Source organism: Quercus suber, unplaced genomic scaffold, assembly GCF_002906115.3.
Source record: "Quercus suber isolate HL8 unplaced genomic scaffold, Cork oak 2.0 scaffold_645, whole genome shotgun sequence".
In the NCBI taxonomy this organism is placed as follows: domain Eukaryota; kingdom Viridiplantae; phylum Streptophyta; class Magnoliopsida; order Fagales; family Fagaceae; genus Quercus; species Quercus suber.
Window position 1 is genome coordinate 111,125 of NW_027070086.1, and position 23,553 is coordinate 134,677.

Consider the following 23,553-nt stretch of genomic DNA (forward strand, 5'->3'; position numbering starts at 1 on the left):
TGGAAATACTAGATTCTGCCTATATACTCCTCTGGACCCTTTAATTTACAAAACTAATGCAAAGCTGGAAAGTGCAAGTGTCTGCTGAATGCTTAATTCAGAGAAACATAAATATTAAAAATTGAAATCCTTAATAATAGTGTGGGATCTTATTTATACTAATTCTTAGCAATGTATTTTCAGGATTCATTATTTTATTTTTAGGCATCATAATAATTTTAGAGCTAGCATAACGATCAAATCTTACATGAGAATCTTTGTGTAACCATTGTTATTTTCCCTACTTATGTTGTCGAGAGTCGAGACCTGAAGTTGCCTAAGCTGCTACATGTTCGAGCACATATGTTTGGTAGAGAAGACAACAAAGCAGCACATACTTAAAATGTTAAAACCAAAAATGCTCGGTATAATGAGAACACAAGTGCTTGGATAAAAGAGACTTACAGACCCCTATTTATCCTGAAAAAGAGTTACTCGTGCAGATGAAACACAAGTTTCATGAAATGAAATTTTTAACTTAATATATATATATATATATATATATAGAGTGACCATGAAATTGCCCTTAATTATTAGAACCCCAATACAGTTTATTTATTTATTTTAACAATATAATTTCAACTTATAACATTCACTTCATAATGATTGCTTTTACCAACATGTTAAGACAATAATAGATTTTTTATTTAGTTCATTAGTTGTCTTCTGGAATGAGAGTTCCCAAATCCAAACTTATTTACAAGTATGGTTAAATATTTATACATTCACAGCAACATATTCCTGTAGAACCAGATTAGTCTCAATATTCAATTCTCAAGCATCAGGGTTCGTGAAAAAAAATTAAAAAAAAAAATTAAAATTAAAATAAATTAATTTAAAAAAAAAAAAAAGAAGAACCATTTTTGCACCAAGTAGTCTAAAATTCTCAAGCATCAGGGTTCGTGAAAAAAAATTAAAAAAAAAAATTAAAATTAAAATAAATTAATTTAAAAAAAAAAAAAAGAAGAACCATTTTTGCACCAAGTAGTCTAAAAACCACTTGCGGGATTCCCACTGAAGCTCAAAGGAATTCCATCAATGGACAATCAATCTTGGGCAGGCTGTAACGGAGTCTCTTGGTCTTACGACTCACACCTCACCCTTATCTAATTAGAAAGCTTTACATCAATACTATAAAACCCAACACTTTTCTCCGTATTGAACTTTGGAAACACATAGCAATTTTCACATTCTTAATCACGGAAAATTATTGAATACTTTGAGAGTATTATAAATGCGTACTTTCCTCTCTCACATAAATTGTGAGTTGCACCATAAATTTAATTGATGGGACCCACAGTTATGTGAAAATGTGAAATACGCATTTATAGTATTCTAAGAGTACTCAATAATTACCCCTTAATCACATATCTTAACATGACAAAACTATATAATTGGAGTTACATTACTTTCACGTGAAACTACTATTAACATCACTTTTAGATTTTTTTTTTTCAAAATAACACCAATTTTTAAACAAATTTGGTAGTTAGCATCGTTTGTAAAGTACTTAGGAAACTAACATCTCGAGTCTTCGAGACTCGAGTTCACTATAGCAAATCAAGTATCACGGGCTCGATTTCTATGAAAATTCACGTGGAACTCGAGTCTATAAGACTCAAGTTCCACAAAAACCTAGAAGTTAAAACTTGAAACACACAAACGTACACAAGCAAACAAGCAAAAATCAAACCACGAAACCCACAAAAACAAAAACAATAAAGAAACCCAAAACACGAAGACAAAAAACAGAGAAATATCAAACTCAAAAACCCATGAAGACAAAAAATAGAGAGATCAAACCAAAGAGATCTTTCTAACGAAACCCAAACCACGAAGACAAAAACAACAAACCAGAGAGATCACCTAGGTGGTGGCGGTGGCAATTGAAATCAAGCTCTCGAGGTCTTTGGGTGGGTTTCTTCATTCTTGTTGTTGATTTTCTCTCTGGGTCTTGATCTATCACCAAAGTTGACCAAGAAGGTGTACGGTGGCAATGGAGGGTCGTACCACGCTTGGTCTCCATCTGAGCTTCTCATGCTGTGTTTCAAGTTTTGATTTTTGGGTTTTCTTTTGTGGAACTCAACTCTGTTCCGCATGAATTTTCATAGAAATTGAGTCTGTGAACTCGAGTTGCTACAATAAACTCGAGTATTTCAAACTCAAGATGTTAGTTTTCTAAATAGTTTGGAAATGATGCTAACTAATAAGATTGTTTGAAAATTGGTGTTATTTTGAAAAAAATCCCAATCACTTTTATTAGTATTAATCAAACATGTCACTTCAATAGAGAGGAAAATGGGCTTTTGGCTTTAATTTTTAAACTATGCAGCAATTTATCACTGTTTTGAAACTATATAATAGCATATCCCTCTTTTGAAACTGGATTTTTAGAAAATCGAGTTCCCCTTATAACTCAGCTTTACCATTTCTGAGTTAACTTTTGCACCTATTTGGTGTTTTGGCTATAACTTTTTGCTCATAATTCCAATTGATTCAGGATTAGTTTCTCTGAAAGCAAATTTAATTATCTACAACTTTTCTAGAAATAGAGAAAACCAAATTTCAATGGTTGCAAGGCCAAAAATGTGATTCAAGTCGCTGCAGAAAAATCATAATGGGTTTTGAGCATTTTATGAAGGAAAATCATATTAATGCCAACTGATATTATTTAGGTTCCAATTAATACCGATCGGTATTAATCAGATTTCAATTAGTACTGATTAGTACAAATGATTTCCCAATTAATATTGATCAACACTAATAAGAAAACTCAAAATACCGGTCGATAATAACAAAACCAGAGTTATAAGGGAAATTTGATTTTTAGAAAATCGAATTCCAAAACAGAGACATACACCTAGATAGTTTGAAAACATGGACAAATTGCTATATAGTTTAAAAATTAAGGACAAAAGAGCCCATTTTCCCCTTTCAATAAATATGAAAATTATTGTGTTCTTAGATTTATTGGAAAACATGACCAAAGGCTTAAGTTGTTGCCCCTCGAAAACAGGCCCCAAAGTACTTATATTCTTGTGCCCCTGGTAAAAAGGGGTCAAGGTCACAATGGCTAAAAATTATTTTATTATAGTATCAACTGCATTCTTCTACTGCCAACGGGGGTTGGTTTAGTTGATAAGACTTGAACACTTCACCCAAAAGGCTTAAGTATGAGTTCTTGATATGGAGTAGCCTTCTCTCACCTATTCTTATTCTTACCAAAAAAATAAAAAATAAAAAAACTGCATTCTTCTACACAACAGTATATAAAAAGGCTAATGCATGGTACAATACTCGCCATAAATACAATACTCGTTTGCTCGGCTCCAAGCTCTTACTTCAGTCCATGTCGGCATTTACTGGTATCTCTCTCTCTCTCTCTCTCTCTCTCTCCCCCACTGATTTGAGCTCTTCTATACTGTTACTGTTTTTGATGATAAGTTACTGGCTGAATGTGTGGTTAAAAAGTAAGTTACTTTTTTAGTGTTGTACAAAACCAAAGATGACGTGGAAGGTGAATGGATATTTATTTGTTCATAACTTTAATTATATAATTATATATTACTTATAATAAATTAATAATAGTGTGGCTGAGTTTATGTAATAAGAATAATTATACTATAGGTTTCAATTAGCTTAACTAATAATGTTTTTAATGGTTAAAAAAAAGATCTAAGGTTTAATTTTTGCTTACACTAAAAAACTAATTAGTATTTTAATTTGATGATAAAGATCAAAATCAACCGTTTAATAGTTTAAATTGTTCTATATAAACTTTTTTTGGTGTTGTGAGTAATTTAAACTTTATTGTACACAATATATATATATATATATATAATTGTTATATAACTTATTTAAAAATTTTAATATTTTAAATTCCATGTTCTATATAAACTTTTTTTGGTGTTGTGAGTAATTTAAACTTTATTGTACACAATATATATATATATATATATAATTGTTATATAACTTATTTAAAAATTTTAATATTTTAAATTCCAAAATGTGGATAACTTATTGGAACATCATCCATAATAATTAATGGATATTTTAAGAGAGAATATATTAAAAACTCAAAAACTACTATAGAGCATTCATGACAAAGGTGGTATAAATGCTATAATGCTATTTTAGCAACTAAAATACCAAAAGGTAAGCTATAACAAAGATGCTAAACTTAAAAAGATAAAAATAAAAATAGCAACTAAGCTACAGTAATATGCCAAAGATAACAACTCACTGTAGCTCCAACTTATAAAAAAAATATTATTTTATTCTTTTCTCTCTCCTCTTCTCTTTAAAAAATATTTTTTCTCTCTCTTTCTTTTCTGACCATCCGTTTCTCTTTTTTTTTTTTTTTCTTTTTTCTCTCTAGCTTCTGATCTCTTCTTCTCCAAATCTTGCATACCTCCTCTTCCTTTCTTCTATTTTTATTATTATTTTTTTTTCTTAATCTATGGTCGAAAATACCTCTCTCTATTTCTTTTATATTTTTTTTCTTTCAATTTTTTTTTTCTCTCTTTTGTGGTGGTGATGGGCTTTATGGCCGGTTGTGGGTGTGGTGGTAATGGGCTTTGTGGCTGGTTGTGGGTGTGGTGGTGATGGGTTTTGTTGGCTTTGATTGTGTTTTTTATGTGGTGGCTTTTGTGGCCGGTTGTGGTTGTGGGTATGGTTGTGATGGGTTTCATGAGTTTTATTTTATTTTATTTATTTTTTTCCAGTGGTGGTAGTGGTGGTGGCTGGTAGTGGGTTGTGAGTTCTTGTTTGATGTTTTTTTAACTAGTAGTGGTGGTTGGTGGTAGTGGGTGGGCGGCAGAGAAGAGAAATGCAGTAGGTGTGGGTGGAGAGAAGAGAAAGAGATGGAGAAGAAGATAGAGAAAGTTGAGAGCACAAGAATAATAAATAAAAAAAGAAAAAAAAAATAATAAAGAAAGTATATATATATATATATATATATATATATATATATGAAGTGCTAAAAAAAATAGAATTTTTAATATTTGGTGTATTTTAAAGTGAAGTGTTAAAATAAATAAAGTAAGCTTTTGAGATGTTAAAAGCCACTCCTTTCATATCACTTTGTTTGTCTTCTATTCTATTTTAAAATGTTCCAAAATATTGTCATGTTTTTAAAAATGAAAGTCATTAATTTACTAATGTTCCTTTATACCCCTATTAATTTACTAATTTAATTTTTTGATAAATTTATTCAAGGGTAATTTTGAAAACTTATACAATTTAAAAGGTAAACAAGAAAATAAATGATATTCCCTTTAAAAGTTTAACTTTTCAAATAGGACAAACAAAATAAGACGGAGGGAGTAAAATTTTAAGAGCTTTGATGTGAATGCTCTAAATGTGATCCTAAATTAGAGCATTCGTATCAAACGTTGTATAAGTGCTAAATGCTATATTTAGCACTTGAAACCACAAAAAACACGCTACATCAAGAATGGTAATTGTAAAATTTTTAGCAACTTCGCTATAGTAGACTGTCAAAGATAACAGCCTACTGTAGCTCAAATCTTATAAAAAATAATAATATTTTATTAACCTTTTAATTAAAATATCATTTCTCTCTCTCACTATTTTCTCTCTTTTCTTCTGAAGCTTGACTTTCTCTCTTTTCTTCTTGGTTCACTGGACTCTCTCTCCATCCCGTTCTACATAAAGAAATTGCGCATATGGTGGAGCATAGCGATGACAAGTGGCAACCTCTAGCGCCACTTAGACCAAGCGGAGCGGTGGTGCTGGCGGAGGAGAATGAGGGCAATGTCGGAGCACGGTTGAACCAGAGCCTACATGGAGATGGGCAATGTCGTTTTATCTCTCTCTTTCTCCGCCAAATCTTTCATCTCTCTCGATCTGCCATCGTGGGTATTTGATTTGTGAGGTGGGTTTGTGATTTGTGGGTTGGATTGTGGGTTTTGTGGGTTATGGTGGAGGTTATGGATTGTGAAGGTTGTGGGTTGTGGTGAGTTGTGGTGGAGGTTGTGGGTTTTATGGGTTGTGGTGGAGCTTGTGGATTGTGGAGGTTTTGGTTATAGTGGAGGTTGTGGCTTGTTTTGTGGGTTTTGTGGTTGTGGTTGTGGGTGTGGTTGATCGGGTCTGGGTCATAGTTACGGGTCTGGGATGTGGGTGGGTTTTGGCAGCCTTAGGTGGTTTTGCTGGGTCTGGTTGTGAGTTGATTGGGGTGGTTTTGGATTGTGTGTGGGTTGATTGGGGTGGCTTTGGGTTTTGTGAATGCTGTTGTTTTCTGGGTTTTGTGGTGAATCTTTGTGGGTCTCCGTTGGTTTTTCCGCATCTGTTTTTTTTTTTTTTTTTTTTTTTTTTTTTTTTTTTTTTCAGTGGTGGTGGCTGGGATGGATATGGGTTTACTGGATTGAGATGGAAGAGTGTGAGTTTGTTGGATAGATAGGTGGGTATGGGAGGTTGGTGTTTTTTTCCGGTGGTGGTGGATGGGGGTATGGGTTTACTGCGTTAAGATGGTCAAGTTTGTAGGGTTGAGAGTAACAAAGAGGAAGAGAGAGAAAGAAATATAGTGAAGAATAAAAAAAATAATAAAAAAAGAATATTTAAATGAAACAGTAAAAAATATAGAATGTTTGATGTTGAATGTATTGTAAAATGAGTTGTTAAAAGCTAAAATTTTGAGTTTTGAGGTGGTATATGCTAAAAAATTTACTCACCTTGATGAGAATGCTCTTACGACCACCAATATGATAGTATTATGCTAATCAATGCGCTATCAATAAAAAATAAAAAAGTTAATCAACCCATTGAAATCCATCGAGCGCATCTTAAAACTAGGCCATATAAATATAGAACTCACGAATATCAAATGAATTTGTGAGTGATTGTTTAACTCTATACATAAAAAGAGAACCAAAGCTCTCTCAAACAGAGCACATGCTTCACTAACTTTATTGGTTTTATTTTTGTAGGTACAGCAGATCCAACGCTCTTTTCCTTGGTATTATGGAACTTGTGGAATCGGAGAAACAATCTCCGACTCGAGAAATCAACACTCTCACTAGACAAGATACTGGAACACTCTCGGGAGCGACAACTTGAGTCTCATTCTAGCCCCATAATATCAGCAAAACAGAGGAAAACGCAGTCAACAACATAGACTCCGCCCCAAGATAATTGGTACAAAATCAATTTCGACGGGGCCACATTTGTCGAAGATGGAAGCACAGGACTGGGTGTTGTCATACGAAACAAAGAAGGACAAGTTATGGCATCGTTGTCTCAAATAATCCCCCTGCCAATGACAGTCATCGAGGTTGATGTTCTTGCAGCACGGAGAGCCCTTGAACTTGCTGTGGAGCTGAGTTTTGACCATCTCATACTTGAAGGGGATTCTAAAATTTTACACAGAGCTTTGCTAACAGAAGGCAAGAACTTCACACCCTATGGACATTTAGTGCAAGACATTGTATACCTTAGTATTTTCTTTTCAGCTTTTAAAACTTCTCTTGTACGCCGTTCGAGTAATAAGTTAGCTCACTTTCTAGCAAAGAACTCAAAATCCCTCAATCATATGCAAATCTGGATGGAAAATGTACCACAAGATCTATCATTTGTTATTCAAGTTGACCTTAGTAGCCTACCTTAATAATATTCAGTAACTTGCTTCTCAAAAAAATAAATAAATAAAAAAATAAAAAGAGAACCAATTAATAAATTATTTTATCACAATGAGAGAGTACAGGACATAACTTTATTAATTAAAATTTTAATATATGAAATAAAGTACTTATTTGGGTTCATCAACCTTTTATTTTTAACTTAAGAATTTTGTTGTATTTAGCCTGATTCCATAGAAAAATTTCTTGATTTTGCCACTGAGGTTACTTCTCCCATCTCAAAATTGCCTTGATGATAGTATCACCCATTCCATCAGCATATGGGAAAAAGTGCCCAGCTCCCGGAAGCTCATGATAGTGAATCCATGGTAATTGTTGAGCAATGTATCGTTGCAATGTAACAGGCACAATCCAATCTTCATCTCCATGCCACAAGTGGACAGAACCTTCATTGTTTGGAAATGGGTTTTCCAAATCCATAGGACTGAACTCCCAAGCAGAAAATCCAACAATCAGGTCACGATGGAGGGACTCAAATTCTCCTTGCTGTCTTACCTGTGCCTGACGAAGCCACATTTAGGGTCCGTTTGATTAGGCGTCTTGAGAGTTTAAAAAAGCATTTTTTTTTACAAATGTTCATTTTAAACTTAAAACACAGTTTTCCAATAGCTTATACTAATACACTCTTAGAAAATAAGAACATTTAAAGAAATATATATTTTTTCCTATTAGTAACTCATACACTTCATGGAAATTGAACCTGAGAAATATGTTGATTATAGTATCAACAAAATATGCTTTTAAATCCATATCAATTGGCCCAAAAAAAAAAAAACGAGAGAGAGAGAGAGGGGGTAGATTTACATGAAAAAAATAAATAAATAAAAGAGCTGAAAAGAAAGCCTCTTAACATAACACAAATTTCCTCCCTTTAAACTTTTGTCGTATAAGATGCTTTAATCAGTTAATCAAACCTTAAGTTTGGCTGGGAAAAGGAGCTGAAAGCCTAATCTTATCTCAAAATTCTGTTTCTATTAGTGGTGCACCAGAATTTGTCAAGCACATCTTTATACAAGAGTGATGTTCATTGCATTTTTAGATTCCAAGGTTGTTATTACAATACTCAATTATAGTAGAATCAATTACCAATATGCATAACTAAACTAAGTGTGCATCTGGTATTGGCTTAAAAAGCCAGTTTTTTTTATTACTATTTAGCTTTTTTTGCTACTATTCATGGGTCTCATTGCACTTTTTGGTACTATTCATAGGTCTTACAGTATAATTTCAACTATCTTTTAACTTTATCTATAGTATTTTAGCAAAGAGTTTTCAATTTCAGCTAAATAAGCTGTTCCCAAACAGACACTAAGAATTATTTAGTCAACCCCTATTTCAAGTCAAGTTTCCTCACTTTAGGAGGTAAATAACTGGTTTTTTTTTACAGAAAAATGTGGTGGCATTTCAGTCCTTAATGTTCATAATTCTTTTACAGTTTATATTTGTTCTTAGAGGTCCTTCACAGCCATTACTTTTATTACCAAACAAACGAAGGGGGAAATAAACAATACAACCACGATTGCAAGACGAAGAGAATGTCATTATGGATCATAAAGTCCTTGAAAAAAACACCAAATTTCAGGGGTTTATAAGAGGAGACATAAAGATATAGTGCACACCACACAAAGATATTTCCCAATGAAAACTGTCACTATGTACTTCATGAAATTTTAGCAAAAAGAAGAAAGAAATCTTTACAGGGAAGGCCAAAAGTCAATCCCAACGAACAAGTGCAGAGCATTTGGTTCTCTCATTTTTACTCTATATAAACTAGTCCTCCAAGTCATTATTTCTAGCCTAAACTTTATTCATCATAAGTTAGTAGAGTTTCAATGAAAATCCATTATCAATTTTACTCCATATGAAGTATGAACCATAACATTACTCTAATGGTGGCCTAGCAATATCTCCAGGCATGCAAAATTGATGTGACTAGGGATCTTATCCAATCCACAGCAATTATTTATTTGATTGAAGCCATCACAAATACCAAACAAATTTTGATATGTTAAGCAAAATGTTCTTATATTAAATTATGACCATAACTCAAACCATTAAGCACAAAATGAAATTAGAAAATAACAAAGCCTAACCAAACACATGCGGATTTTTTTATAAAATAACTATAAAATCTAAACAATATTATTAATTAGGCAACGTTTCAAACATATTGTATTTTTAACAATTCGACTTCAGAGGAGTCGATTTTACTGTTCATATTGCTTATTTTTGTGCCACGTAGATAAAGAAATCGATTTCATTATACTCATTTTTTATACATAGAAATCGACTTCAGGGAAGTCGACTTCAATGCAAAGAAAACGACTCCAGTGGAGTCGTTTTCTTTGCATTGCAAACGACTTCACTGAAGTCAATTTCCCCAAAACCCATCTCCTCCACTGAGAACCCAGCGACAGAAGAACAGAAGAACCCAGAGATTGAAGACGACTTCAGCGGCAAGCACAACGCTTCGTTCTTCGTTCTGTAAAAAACCCAGTCACCGTGACCGACGAACGAACTCAGGCGCCGATTCTGACCGACGAACCCAGCACACCAAACCCCGACGAACCTGGACACCGACGAGCCTAACACGCTCGGATCGGATCAGTGGAGGAGAAGAACACGCTCGTCGGCGCCTGGGTTCGTCGGCGCCTGCGTTCGGTGTTGCTGGGTTCGTTTTGCTGGGTTCGCTGGGTTCCTGTGGGTTTTTTGGCGCATGGTTACGACTGTGGGTTCGTCCGTGGGGGGTTTTTTGGACAAAGAAATCGACCACAGAGGAGTCGTTTTCAACACAAAGAAAACGACTCCACTGGAGTCGTTTTCTTTGTGTTGAAAACGACTCCTCTGTGGTCGATTTCTATGTAGAAAAACTGAATATAATGGACTCGATTTCTTGACCTACGTGGCACAAAAATATGGAATATGAACAGTAAAATCGACCCCTCTGAAGTCGAATTGTTAAAAATGCAATATGTTTGAAACGTTGCCTAATTAATAATATTGTTTGGGTTTTATAGTTATTTTATAAAAAAATCCAACACATGCTATTAAGGAGTCACACCTTCACTCCTAATTGCTATAGATTTAGAAAGTAATAAGATATTCAAAGTTTATGGTGTCCTTTCACAGCCTTTTGTGACCAATATATCATCGTGGTATGCAGTAAATTCTAATACTAATTATGTACAGAAATCAGGCAACCGTTTCTGTACTCTTTAATAGACATATTTGTCAGCAGAAAAGCTTAAAATTTTGTTTTGCATTTTAACAGTACAACAGATCAGGATAATCATACAATTTCAGAGACTTTAAGAACCAGAATTAGTATTAATTTTCTAAGTTTTGTTATAGATAAATTTGCAACTTCACTCTTAAAATAAAGATATATATGCACCTAGTATGAAAATTGGATTAATGAAATAAAAATTTTGAACTTGCAACCTGTATGAAAATTAGATGCTAACCAAATAGTTTTCTCTGTCAGAGAGCTTTGCCATGAGTTCTTTGTCTTGGGGAGAAAAAATATCCATATTATGAGCTGCAACGCTAAGAGAGGGGAACCATTTTTGAGTGTTCCACCAGTAGGTAAGCCAAGGAGTGTAGTGAGCAACACGAAGTGTCCATTGATCTTGCCAAAGCTGCTGGTTGTAGACTTCACCAGATAAGTTTCCAGGAAAACCCGGCCACCAGTAGTTAACCACTGGAGCTAGTAGTCCTGCCCCTGCTAACCTGTTAGTGTTCCAAGTACCCCACACATAAGAGAAAAGGCACTGCACATAAAGTGGCAAATGCAGCAGTTCTTGTTATTCTCTTATCTAGCATTTATTTATGGATAAAACCTGTTACACAAACCCTCTTACACACACCATTACACACAATTTTTTAACTCAAATTGGGAGTTGAAAACATGATTTCAGTTTTGAAATCATGTCTTCAATTCAGGATTTCAATTCAAAAAATTAGTGTGCAACAGTGTGTGTGAAATCATACTTCAATTCATGATTTCAGTTCAAAAAATTAGTGTGTAACTGTGTGTATGTGTGGGTGTGTGTAACAAACACTACCCTTTATTTATATAGCTAGGGTAAATCATACCTGTGAGGAATGTACTTGAGGCAACTCCAAAGCACCTGCCCACCCATTGAGAAACCAATTACATAGAATTTTGATCCCAATCCCAATTGATCAGCAAGCTCTTCTATATCCAAAGCCATGCTCTTCACTGTTCGCTTTGGGTTAGGGTCACTCTCCCCATAACCAGGTCTGTCAAAAGACACAACGTAGATCCCCAACTCTTCAATGATTTCCTGAAAGAACCAACCATTGATTCAAATGATACCAAGTCCAAGGATATCATATTTATATGTATATATAACAACCACTGAATAAGTACCGGAGATAGTGTTTTGGCGATGACAGCATCATGCCTGCAAAAATCAAAAGCATGGACATAGACAATTTTATAGTTGGCTGTTTCTTTAGGCACACAATGTTCTTTGTATGCCAAATGCCTTCCATCACTAAGTTTGATTCTTGTTGCTGTAACAGGGGGCCCATCTGGAGAACCGCATATCTTGGGTGGAGGAGGTTGGGTTGCCTTATAAGCCCATGCCAGAAACGCCACAAAAATCAACACTACAGCTCTCTTCAACATCCCTGAAGTGTTGATCAACGTTATACTAAATCATGGTGAAAAAAAATACTAATCAACGCATTCAACTCCATGAGTCTGAGCACAAAAATTTTAGTAAAGGACTTGCACATATATATATATATATATTGTAACATATTTATTTAGAACAAGTTCTGCCTGCAGTGGCTGCAGATTACAAGAACAAAATACTAGGTTGACAACTCACATTAACTATAAAAGTATGGTTGCTTTGAAATCCATAGTCCGGATGTGGAAAAGGCCTCTCTAGCATCAATTCAAAAAATGAAAATAAAACACCAATGCCAGCTTAATGAAGAAACATTCAATTCCAGCGACATGAGTTGCTTGTGATTTGTCGAGTTTTGTTTTAGATCTTTTAGGATTCAATGGGTGTTACCAGAAAAGTTCATTGATCTTTTGTTTGGTTGAAGGAATTGGGTTGACAAACATTCATTGGATATTTGGAGTTTAGTCCCTCTATGATTTATGTGGAAATTGTGGAGGTAAAGGAATCATTGTACTTTTGAGGATATTGAAAATTCGGTGACTCAATTGATAGCATTGTTTATTAAATCGTTGTTTGATTGGTCTCATGCAAGTGTGGAGTTTTAACAATAGTAATTCCATAGATGAATTGAAAGATTCACTACACTTCTTTATATAATACATTTTCTTTGTAATTCTTTAAGTGGTCTTTTTCCGATAAAAATATCATTACTTACCAAATAATAATAAATTATCAAAAACTTAAAGGTATGTGTTTATATATTGATTTGTAAGTTACTCATATCTTAAAAGGGATTTTTTATGTAGTGGAATTAGTGAGGAACCTAAATTCCATTTGGTTAATTGGGCTCAGATTTGTGAACCATTGCAGTTTGGAGGATTGGGTGTTTGGAACTTGAGAAGATTCAACCAAGCATTGTTAGGAAAATAGTTGTGGAGATATGGGACCGAGAGAGATAATCTATGGAGGAGGGTCATAGAAGTGAAGTATGGGAGTGAATGGGGTGGCTAATGCACAAAAGTGGGGTCATGGTGTAAGTCTCTGGAAAACCATAAGATATGAGTGGTTGACTTTTTCTTAGTCTATACAATTCAATATAGGTGATGGTACTTGAGTAAAATTTTGGCATGATTTGTGATGCCATGATTGTCCACTTAAAGAGACCTTACCGAAGATATATAGAATTAGTCGTGATAAGAAATATCTTATAACAAGGTTATGCATTTTTCTAATGGGATACTCCATTGGGATACCTAGTTCTCTAGCTCAATCCAAGATTGAGACTTGGAGTCTTTGACTGCTTTTATGTATTTGATCTATTCCACCACAGTGAAAGGAGAGGGGCTTGATAAATTATGATGGAGGCTAGACAAGAATTGGGGTTTTGAGGTGCGTGGGTACTACCTTTACATTTGCTCAACTATTGGTATGTCATTTTCTTAGAAGTAGGTGTGACAATCGAAGGTTCCTCATAGAATAGCTTTCTTTTTGTGGACTGCTACCCTAGGGAAGATTTTGTCTTTTGATAATTTCCAGAAGAGATGTATTGTTGTTGTAAAATAATGTTATATGTGTAAATGTGGACCAACTTCTACTTCATGGTCCCATAGCATATGAGTTATGGACAATGGTGTGGAGTTTGTTTGGTCTCCTTTGGGTAATGCCACAAAGGGTCCTTGAATTCTTAGCAGCTTTTGTAAGGTGCCTTTGGTAGATATCAAAATATAGCTTTTTGGAGGGTTGTGCCACATTGCATTATGTGGTGTCTTTGGCAAGAATGAAATGCAAGATGCTTTGAGAGATGTCTTTTTTCATTCTTTACTAGAGTGGAGTGTTGCTTTGAAATCTCTTCCCTATTCTAATTTATTTTTTAAAGTTTAAGTGCAAGAATTGAAACATTTTCAATAACAAAGAGATAAATAAAAAAAATTTTAAAAAAAAGTTAAATTTTTCAATAGTTTAGGGACTGAAAATGAATTTTGGTAAAATTTAGGAATTAACATGATATGTTGGTCAAAGCGTGTGTGTGTATATATATATATGCGTGTGGGGAAATTACACTTTTTCCACTTGCGATTTGCCCGAAAAATACTTTGCCTACATGTGGCTTAAAAATTGACACTTTACTAACCTAAGATTAGCTCTGTTTGTCTCCAATTATCCACCTCTGTTAAAACATATGTAAATTTTTTTTTTACCATTTTACATCTCTCTCCTCTCAAAACATAAAAAACTAAAGAATCAAGAGAAAAGAAGATCTACAAGTTAGATTTTATAAAATTAAGATTTATAAGATCTAATTTTATTTTCAATCGATGAAAGATTGTGGTTTTATGTATGTGAGCTGGTTAGCTTTGATTGAATCTTCTCCTTTTGCACGTAGATAATTGAGGAAATGGTGCTGTGCTTTCCTTCAATACCCAAGAAATTGTTGATGACTGTGGCATGCTTCACCTCTGGTGCTGCTCTTTTTGCTGCTGGTGTGCATCTCTCTTATGTCAACATTGCCCCTCAACAATCTTTCATCAAGGAAAGATTGAGAAAGAAGTATGGGAAATGAAGAGTTCAGCTCACTACTCTAAGTACTGTCCTCTCTATATATGCTTGTCTTTTGGGTTGGGTTTAAATTTTTGGTGCTGGCAATGTGATCACAGTATTGCTTTATGAGTTGACCAAGGTTGTAATGGCTGTGAATGTGAAGCAATGATTTTGATGGCTCTCAACAAACATGATGAATTCTCTTCTTATGTAAAAATCATTCAGTATTGGATATTCTTGTTAGCTGCCCGAGTAGCTTATGTATCATGAACAGAGTTCCTTGAGTGACAGCTGTTCTTGTTTGCAATAATGATATATTAAACTTGCAATAAAAGATTAGATAGTTTCTCTTTTCCAATTAAGAGCATTCACATCAGCTCATCTAAATTTTTTGTCTATTTTATACGAAAAAACCTCATCTTTCTATTTTACACTACCACTTTTATAAAACACCCACATCAGTTCATTTATTTTACAAGATATTTCAATAAAATATTCACTCTACACAATTTTTTTATTATTTCCCTCAACCACTTCTACCTATATACGCGCCCTCTCTCTCTCTTCTGAACAGATCAACTCTCTCTCTCTCTCTCTCTCTCTCTCTCTCTCTCTCTCTCCTTCTCTTTTCTTCCTTCAAAAAAAAAAAAAAAAAAAAAAAAAACGAAAGTATAAAATCACTTTCAAAAACAAATAAAACACTCAAAAATCTTTTTGGGTTTGATCAACCAGTTCTTGAGCATACACATCACATTTGAACATGTACAATCACACAAATGAGATAGGCATTGATTGAATCAAAGTCTTGTGTGTTGTGTGTGAGTATCAAATGAGGAATAGACTATAGACCAGAGCGAAGCTTCAATGATCAATTCAATCGAGTCATACACAACTGATACGAAATTAAGTGGACAGTCTCCATTATAGAAATGAGTATATATGACCTCCCACACATTGAATACAAAACTTAGAAACTTTTCATTTAGCTTCTACAAAAGGTATAACAATAGGTCCAATTAATTTTGATTGGACAAGAGCATCTCATTTAGAGATTGGTGCTTGAAATTTATGATATTTCAACATTGATGATTACCTTTGGCTTTTTGAGCACCATATAAAACACATTAAGAAGAGTCGCTTTCTTTTTTTCCTAGTCGTATACTAGTGTGTGCGACAAGTTTTTGCAGCTCAATATCTCTTTTCATTTGGAGATTTATATTTGGTAAGCTCTTTTTGCAAAACATAAAAATAAAGTGGGAAGAGATATAGACACAATTCTATATAAGTATCAAGACCAACAAGACTATTGACCAATTATTCATGACAAGCTTGAAGATCTATTTACAACAGTCGCACATAGTGTTCAAGATTTCTTTCACAAAGAACTGAGTGCATATAAGACAAGCCACGATCGTAAATGCACTATGCCATAAGTACGAAGGTACTAGGCCAAACTCACATGTGACATACACAAAACAAGTGATCAAACTTTTGAGATTTTTCAATTTTTATGGGTTTTTGAATTTTTTGAACACACCCAAAACAGAACAAGACAAGTAAGATCAACAAAAAAACAGCTGGTACACACCAACCGGATAAAAGAATAACAGCAAAAAGAGAGCAATGCATGAAATGATGCAACAGCAAAAGTCCCTAAACATTGAAAGAATTTATGCATGGACATGTTATAATGCTTATGTATGAGTACCCCTCTTCACCCACACATCACGTGCATTTGGGGTGATATTCTTGACGGATTGGGTACGAGAGTTTGGACTTTCAAACCTTCTGGTGAAACTCTCTAAGCAAGTGGTGAAGGCACCGATCATTTTCATCACATCCGTCATACCGAGATCACGATTTTGACTTCTTGGTTGCTCACCACCCCAAGATCTCATGTCATTTCTCCTCCCTCATGACCGAGGTGCGCAATAATGGCACACATAATCTATTCTGGGACTCCGTTGTGATCTTGGGAGAGATCTTCCTCTGGTTTCATGTCTAGCCATAGACTAATTTCGGGGCTTATTCACCATTCGTTGCGGGGCTTATTCACCATTCGTTGCTCAGCCACATTCTTCTTTTTTACATCCTCATCTTTCTCAAGAATGGGCTTTTCAACAACCGTCTCGTTTGCCTTCACAAACTTTACTCCTTTGGTGACTTTGGCTGATGAGCAGCTTCCTCCGGTGTATCCCAACCCGGACTTGTCTGAAGAAGGTTTTTGAGAAGATATAACATCTTCTAACTTCTGAGAGGAGACTCTCTCTATCTTAGCATGAGCTTGCACAACCTCTTGCTCAAGAAATCTCACCTTCATATATGCTTCAAACAGCTCACCATTTAGTGTCTCAATCTCACACTTAGCCTCTTTATATCTGATCAAGAGACTTCTGTAATCTTCCTCAGCTTTCTTCATTTTCCTTACAGCTGCCTTGGCTACTCTGGAATACTCTCCCGACTTCTTAAGCAGTAAGGTGTAATTTTCTTGAAGATTAGCTGTATTCTCTTCCTCTTCAGCATCTGATTCTTCCACAATCCCAATAGACTCTAAATCAGAATGCTCATTAAGCTCCTTCACAAGTGCACCCAAATCATCCGATGACTCCACATGAGCAATGGTAATGAAGGCGGAGTAATTTCCCTCTCCGTCACAGCTCTCTTTCGAGTCAGAATCAGAAGTTTCTGAATCACTGAGCGTCGTGGCATAAGCCTTTCCTTTTCCCCTCAGAAAATTTGGACACTCCTTCTTTAGATGTCCATGGCCATTGCACTCATAGCAAATAATGTCTGAAGAGGGTTGAGAATCCTTCCCTTCTTTCCTTGTAAACTCTTTCCTATCACCTCTTGAAGATGAAAATTTCCCTCTGTTGAATGGTTTTCCACTGTTCTTCATCTTCAGGAATTTTCGGAATTTTTTTGCAAGATATACTACTTCCTTCTCCACTCCATCTTTTTCGGAAGGGACATCCATTCTTTCGGTGATGGTTTTAAGAGCAAGCGATTTACTTGTCTTATGGGAAGGTAGTCCAAGCTCATACATTTGAAGTGATCCAATGAGCTCTTGGATCTTAATTTCATCTAAATCCTTGCTTTCCTCTATGGCTGTGACTTTTACCCGAAAGCTTTCTGGTAAGGACCTCAAAATTTTTCTCACCACCTTAGTATCTTCAATCTTCTCCCCAAGATTGAGTTTAGCAATTACAATTTCATTGAGCTTCCCATAGAATGAATCAAATGGTTCATTATCCCTCATCTTGAGCTCTTCAAATTTTGTGGTAAGCATCTGAAACTTTGTGTCCTTAACTTTCTTCGTACCTTCATATGTCATATCCAAAATCCCCTAAGCTTCCTTGGCTACCGTCATATAAGAGATCCTGTGGAATTCATCAGGAGACACACCACAAAAAATAGCATTTAACGCTTTACTATTAGCATTGGCTGCTGCGAGAGCTGTCTTATCCCAAGTGGACTTAGGATCCGTTGGCTTGGTCCAACCAATCTCAACCACATCCCAAACGGTATCATCCATAGAGCATAAAAATGCTCTCATTCTGACTTTCCAGTAAGCATAATTTTTCCCATCGAAAAATGGTGGAACATTGAGCGATTAAGACCGGTCTATCTCAAATAGGGTCAAGGATTACACTCAGGTATTTAAACTACAGCGAGTGTACCCGCTCTGATACCAATTGAAAGCTCGGAAATGTGTTGAAAACACAAGAGCAATTTAGACCCCCTAATAAAAGTTACGGCTCGATAGATTTTACACTAACTTAATACAAAGTGCGGAATAGTGTAAATGCGAGCGGATGAACAAATAAGCTACTCTAATTCATAAACTAAGCAACACAGCAGTATAATGGAATATAAAAGAGTAGGGAAGAAGGATGCAAACACAGAAAACACCAAGACGTGTTTTCGAAGAGGAAACCGAAGAACTCAGTGAAAAACCTCTCCGCCGCCCTCCAAGCGGAAATCGATCCACTAGACAATCAGTTGGGATACATGGGTTAACAAGAGACCCTCCAAGCCTAATCTACCCGATGCACCTAAGCCCTCCAAGCTCCTACTCCAACAAGACTTCTCGGAACCATGTCTTGTCTAGCTCTCCAGATCCCGCAACAAGCTCCATGTTACATCTGCCATTCCAGGCTTCTTCCAATACTTCCCAGCAGCACCAAAATGTCACTCAACACACTCAAAGGGTGAGGTAAGTGTTTGGGTTATCAACATTTCAATGATATGAAAATGGAGAGGGAAGAGTTGAGGAAATACCACAAGCAAGTGTATAGAGAAAGGTGGGGATGACAATCTCTAATTCCCAATGTGTTTGGCTAGGGTTTTCTCTCTGAAGCATTCCTCAACATTTGTGGGTAATGAGGGTATATATAGGATATGTGCAAAAAGTGTGAGTCAGTCAGTACAGGCTGGCAGAACAGATTATCTTGCGGGTGTCTCGCGGGAAGGCCTTACCCGCGAGATACTCGCAAGACACAGCTGTTTCCACCTAGCCTAACTCTTTGCATTCTGGCATGTGCATGGCACATGTTTCACTTCGCGGGAAGCTAAGTCGCGACATACCCGCGAGAATCCTTCAGCCTCCAAATGTTTGAGTCTTCACACACTCTCTCTATCACATAACCCTTACAACAAATCCCATAATAAATACAGAGTATAAACGATTGAAATTAATTACAATCAAATTTGGCACGAAATAAAAGCCAACAAAATACATAGTTGTAAATAACAACTTTACAATATCAATCACGATGATTTGTCTTGGTCATGGAAGTGGAGACTTTTGGTTGATGTGTTAATATGTTTTAAGAGTTAAGACATATTGAACTGGACCGCTGTGAGATTTATTATTTTCCTAATGACTGTCATATGAATAATAAATCTCACGACTTGTATTTGTATGAACTCTTAATCCTGAGAGAATAATGGACTTGATCATAAGATTGTTTTGATATATCAGGAGAGAGATCTATAGTAATGGTCAAAACATTAGTATGTTGGGCAGCCACATTTAGTGTTTATGGAACATGTATTCTCAAGATGGAATTTATAGTCTCTTAACAGAGATATAAAGTATTCCCTTGAGATAAGTTTAATGAGTTTGTTATTCAGAGAGTTAGGCCTAACCACTTTAGTAAGACTAAAATATATATTTATAGAATTAGATTTCATAAATATATAATGAATAACATTTAAGGATTAAACTGCGTACTCAAGGATTAAGATGTAGTAATTTACAAAGTGACAGTCCACATTAAGGACTTTGTATTACTACGAATATTTTATGAAGGGGTTGTATGTATAATAAAGTCTTGGGATATAATTTATAGATAAGGCCTAGAGTGCAACTATATTTATATAATGGTATTAAATATAGTTAATGGTAACTTTGGACTTGTTAAGAGTTGACAGAAAAACCCAAAGCTTATTGGAGCTAGTGTCTTATTGGTCCCTTTTGGTCCCACTTCAAGCCACACACTTAAACCCAATTGGAAAGGCCCAAAAGGCCAGCCCAATTAGATAATTGGTTAGATACAAAAGGAAAAACGTACAGAATTTTCTGGGTAAGAAAAACAACATTGTAATGGTGTGGAAGTGAGTGTATGTCACTCTCTAATCATCCCTTTGTAACCAATTAAGAGTCCACACTTCTTGGACATTAGTGGAATTAGAGTGAAGATTAAAAGTATTCCTAAGTGCTTCAATCTTCGGTTTTTTGAAATTCATTGCTTCAAGGTATGCTTTCTTGTTCTCAAATTCTGAAATTTACTTAACGCATGTTATCAATTTCGAACAATGTAGATCCGTTAATTTTTCGCTGCGTACATACTTATTTCCATCACTCTCATCATTAGAGGGTAGGTCGGGGCTAGGTTGAGATCGTCTTCGTTGTGCATGGCGCAGCCTCCTCTTCAAGTCATCTATCTCTCGCTGCATGGCCTGCTCATTGTTCTGCCCCTGGGTCACGCGGCTCTTAACCTCTTTTGGTTGTATGGCCCAGTTTTTATTTTGTCTCTAGAGCATATGGCCGTCCCCACATGAGTAGCTTTTGCTAGTTTGAGTGGTGTGCACACTTCCCTCTCGAAATCTTCCATTCTCTTCATTTCGATTGCGCTCAAGGTCGGCGAAGTTACCCTGATGCTGGGATTTGACCGGTTCAGGCTGATGGGAGCCTGCTTGATGAGGGTCTGATCCTATCATGCTTGATCGTTGCCTTTACTAATACACGAGTTCTTCCCATAGACGGTGCCAATTGTAGGGACTGGGTTTGAGCACTTCTACTATTGAGTAAGTGGACTCAAGCCCAGCTAGTCTAATGCAATGAATTTGTAGAGAGCGGGTTCAAGAACTAGGCCCTAGTGAGGGATACAACGGCTAGGCATGGTTACATATGGATTGCATAGCATGACTGTGGGTTAAAATGTGCAATGATGTTCCTCGGCCCTTCTCTTGGGAGCTTGAAGTTTCTATTATTTCTTTAGTGATTGGTTACAAAGGTTTCCGTGATGATACAGGTTGCTACAGTGTTCTATATTTCTACTTTTCTTCATTTTTTTCGGTCCCCTTTCAAGAGGGATTCTTTACATTATATATCCCATTTCAGTTGATCTTAACCCTATATTTGTTGATCAAGCAGGTCACTACTTGAGTGCTTGTCCCATCAGCCGCTTTCCCATTCTTTTTGTGGGTTGCAGTAACCAAAGCTGCACTGTTCAGGGGTCATTTCCTCATTAATGCGGCCAGAACGTTAGTTGTGGGCATTTAATGCAGAGGTGACAGTTCATCCTGGACTTGCTTCTCCACCATGCTTCCATGGTTGACACGTTATACTTGTTCTTTCTCTTTAGATGCTCTGGAAGGCTGTCTTTGGTGGCCTATTACTTCCCCCTCCCATGGTCTTGGTTGGCCGAGGACAGGGTTGTCCTCGGCAAGGCTCTTGGGCAATTTAGACTTTCACACTTTGTCTTCAGGCATTTCTTCCTCCTTGGCATGGGCCTTGGGCTTGGTATAAAGTGGGCCGGGGTTATCAAATTCTCTGACCCCACAAAAATTATTAATTAAATTATTTATTACATCACCGGTTCAACCATTGGTTGGACCAGAAAATCGGTAACCAGTCTCTTTTTCGGTTCTTTCATCATATTGGTTTTTAAAACAATGGGTATAATAGATTGTTTCATACTGTAGCCTAGTTCAGCACTTAAATTGAATTTATTGTAATTTGATAAAAGTAAAATTTTTAATTATTTGTTTAATTGATTGTAGTGGCTTAGATAATTAAATTAAATTATTGTTTATGGCCTTGTTAAGATGAAACTTCATAACAAATAGGACAATGAGTTCTTGAGTGAGTGATTCCTAAAGAATTTAGTTCAAAATCAATTATAAATGATTTTAATATCATGAAAGAGCGTATGACATATCTTTAGTAAGTTATAGTTAATTTGTCAAATAAAGAATGTTTTCAATCATTATTTTTGTTAATACTTAAGAATTTTATTGTGTTTACCTTGGCTCTTTTGGAATAAATTCCTAACTCCACCACTGCTTGTGAGGATGGCAAAGAGAAAGAGAAATCTTTAACGTCTACCATATTTCAATTGATTAGAGCTATTCCTCTTACTCTTAACCTCTCAAGTTTGAGTTTCAATTGAGAAAAGTACCAATATCGTATGGGTATGGTTTGGGATTGCCATTGTATATTAGCTTTTAAGAAAAACAAAAAATCAGTTGCCACATCATTATATTCTACCTGATTGCATCATTAGCAACACATATAAGAAAATTAACAAAACTACATGAAGGGATTATTTTAAAATATTTTGGGACTAAAAATGCTCATTTGAAATACTAGGGACTAAAAGCGCCAAACATGTAAACTTTCGGAAATAACAATGTATTCTGATTTTTTTTTTTTAACATACTTGTACGTGGTGAAAAATAAAAAAGCGTGATGCTAATTAAATAAGGCATTAGGTTTCCACCAAGACATACATTGATCCATGGCACACATGAATGCTAGTGCTTGATGATGGAAAAGAAAGAAGCTCAATACAAAGGAAAACGTAAAACTGAACTAGAATACAGATTTACAATGGTGAATCTATTTACAAGGGAGAATGAGAAGAAAAAATGGATAAGGACAAGTGAGAACGTGAGGAAAAAAAATGGATAAGGAAATTTGGAGATGTGGAACTCAATTTATGAAAAAGAGTTCAGCTTTCCTCCCATTCAAAATTCTCTCATTCTTTTCATTTTTTATTCGGATGCAAGGCCTGTGTCAAATAAAATATCCGAAGGCAGAAAACAAGCCACCTAAAAAAACCCAATTTATTATTCTTTCAACAACCAACCTCCCTTGTCAAACGCACCAGACCGCCAACAGTTTCCCATAGCAGGCCTACCATCGCCATGGCCATACTCCAGCATCGGCGCAGTGCTGCCAAGATTGCAAACAGATTCTTGATGTTTGCGTAAAGACAAATGGATTTCTATAATTTTACTACGGACAAACCCTTAAAACACGTCAAATGTATAAAACCCATTATTTTGTGTTTCTCATCTTTCGCTTTGTCTTTATTTTATGGCAAAGTTAATTCTTAGGATGTTGGTTAAATATATAATTTTTAGAAACTTTT

The 23,553-nt window shown here is 35.5% G+C and overlaps 3 protein-coding genes across 4 annotated transcripts; all 3 read right to left on the reverse strand.

Annotated features, from left to right (window-relative positions):
- Positions 1-1,145: 1,145 nt before the first annotated feature.
- Positions 1,146-3,398, reverse strand: LOC112037470 (NDR1/HIN1-like protein 10). Its single transcript, XM_024070306.1, has 3 exons — positions 3,350-3,398; positions 3,024-3,112; positions 1,146-1,202 (listed from the first exon to the last, which is right to left on the reverse strand). The coding sequence occupies exons 1-3, from the start codon at positions 3,396-3,398 to the stop codon at positions 1,146-1,148; spliced, it is 195 nt and encodes a 64-aa protein (XP_023926074.1).
- A 4,311-nt stretch (positions 3,399-7,709) lies between these two features.
- On the reverse strand, positions 7,710-12,376 carry LOC112037479 (uncharacterized). 2 transcript variants are annotated; one of them, XM_065765641.1, is made up of 4 exons: positions 12,088-12,376; positions 11,790-12,001; positions 11,159-11,423; positions 7,710-8,189 (listed from the first exon to the last, which is right to left on the reverse strand). In XM_065765641.1, the coding sequence occupies exons 1-4, from the start codon at positions 12,346-12,348 to the stop codon at positions 7,899-7,901; spliced, it is 1,029 nt and encodes a 342-aa protein (XP_065621713.1). In that variant the 5' UTR covers positions 12,349-12,376; the 3' UTR covers positions 7,710-7,898. The 2 variants fall into 2 exon arrangements, with proteins under 2 accessions (XP_065621713.1, XP_065621714.1); XM_065765642.1 differs by having other exon boundaries at positions 7,710-8,195; positions 12,088-12,369.
- Positions 12,377-16,922: 4,546 nt separating this feature from the next.
- On the reverse strand, positions 16,923-18,224 carry LOC136064195 (uncharacterized). The gene is made up of 2 exons (XM_065765637.1): positions 17,208-18,224; positions 16,923-17,099 (listed from the first exon to the last, which is right to left on the reverse strand). The coding sequence occupies exons 1-2, from the start codon at positions 18,222-18,224 to the stop codon at positions 16,923-16,925; spliced, it is 1,194 nt and encodes a 397-aa protein (XP_065621709.1).
- Positions 18,225-23,553: the final 5,329 nt, after the last annotated feature.

Bases quoted from the DNA above. Each gene is read 5' to 3' on its own strand.
- LOC112037470 (XM_024070306.1), bottom strand. From the start codon at position 3,398: ATGCCGACATGGACTGAAGTAAGAGCTTGGAGCCGAGCAAACGAGTAT. The intron at 3,113-3,349 runs GTATTTATGGCG...AATAATTTTTAG, and splicing joins GAGCCGAGCAAACGAGTATT to CCATTGTGACCTTGACCCCT. The intron at 1,203-3,023 runs GTCATGTTTTCC...GTGTTTCCAAAG, and splicing joins GGCAACAACTTAAGCCTTTG to TTCAATACGGAGAAAAGTGT.
- LOC136064195 (XM_065765637.1), bottom strand. From the start codon at position 18,224: ATGACATATGAAGGTACGAAGAAAGTTAAGGACACAAAGTTTCAGATG. The intron at 17,100-17,207 runs GTGAGATTTCTT...TCTTCAGACAAG, and splicing joins TGTTTGAAGCATATATGAAG to TCCGGGTTGGGATACACCGG.
- LOC112037479 (XM_065765642.1), bottom strand. From the start codon at position 12,348: ATGTTGAAGAGAGCTGTAGTGTTGATTTTTGTGGCGTTTCTGGCATGG. The intron at 12,002-12,087 runs GTACTTATTCAG...TGGTTCTTTCAG, and splicing joins TCGCCAAAACACTATCTCCG to GAAATCATTGAAGAGTTGGG. The intron at 8,196-11,158 runs GTTAGCATCTAA...TGGCTTCGTCAG, and splicing joins CTGACAGAGAAAACTATTTG to GCACAGGTAAGACAGCAAGG.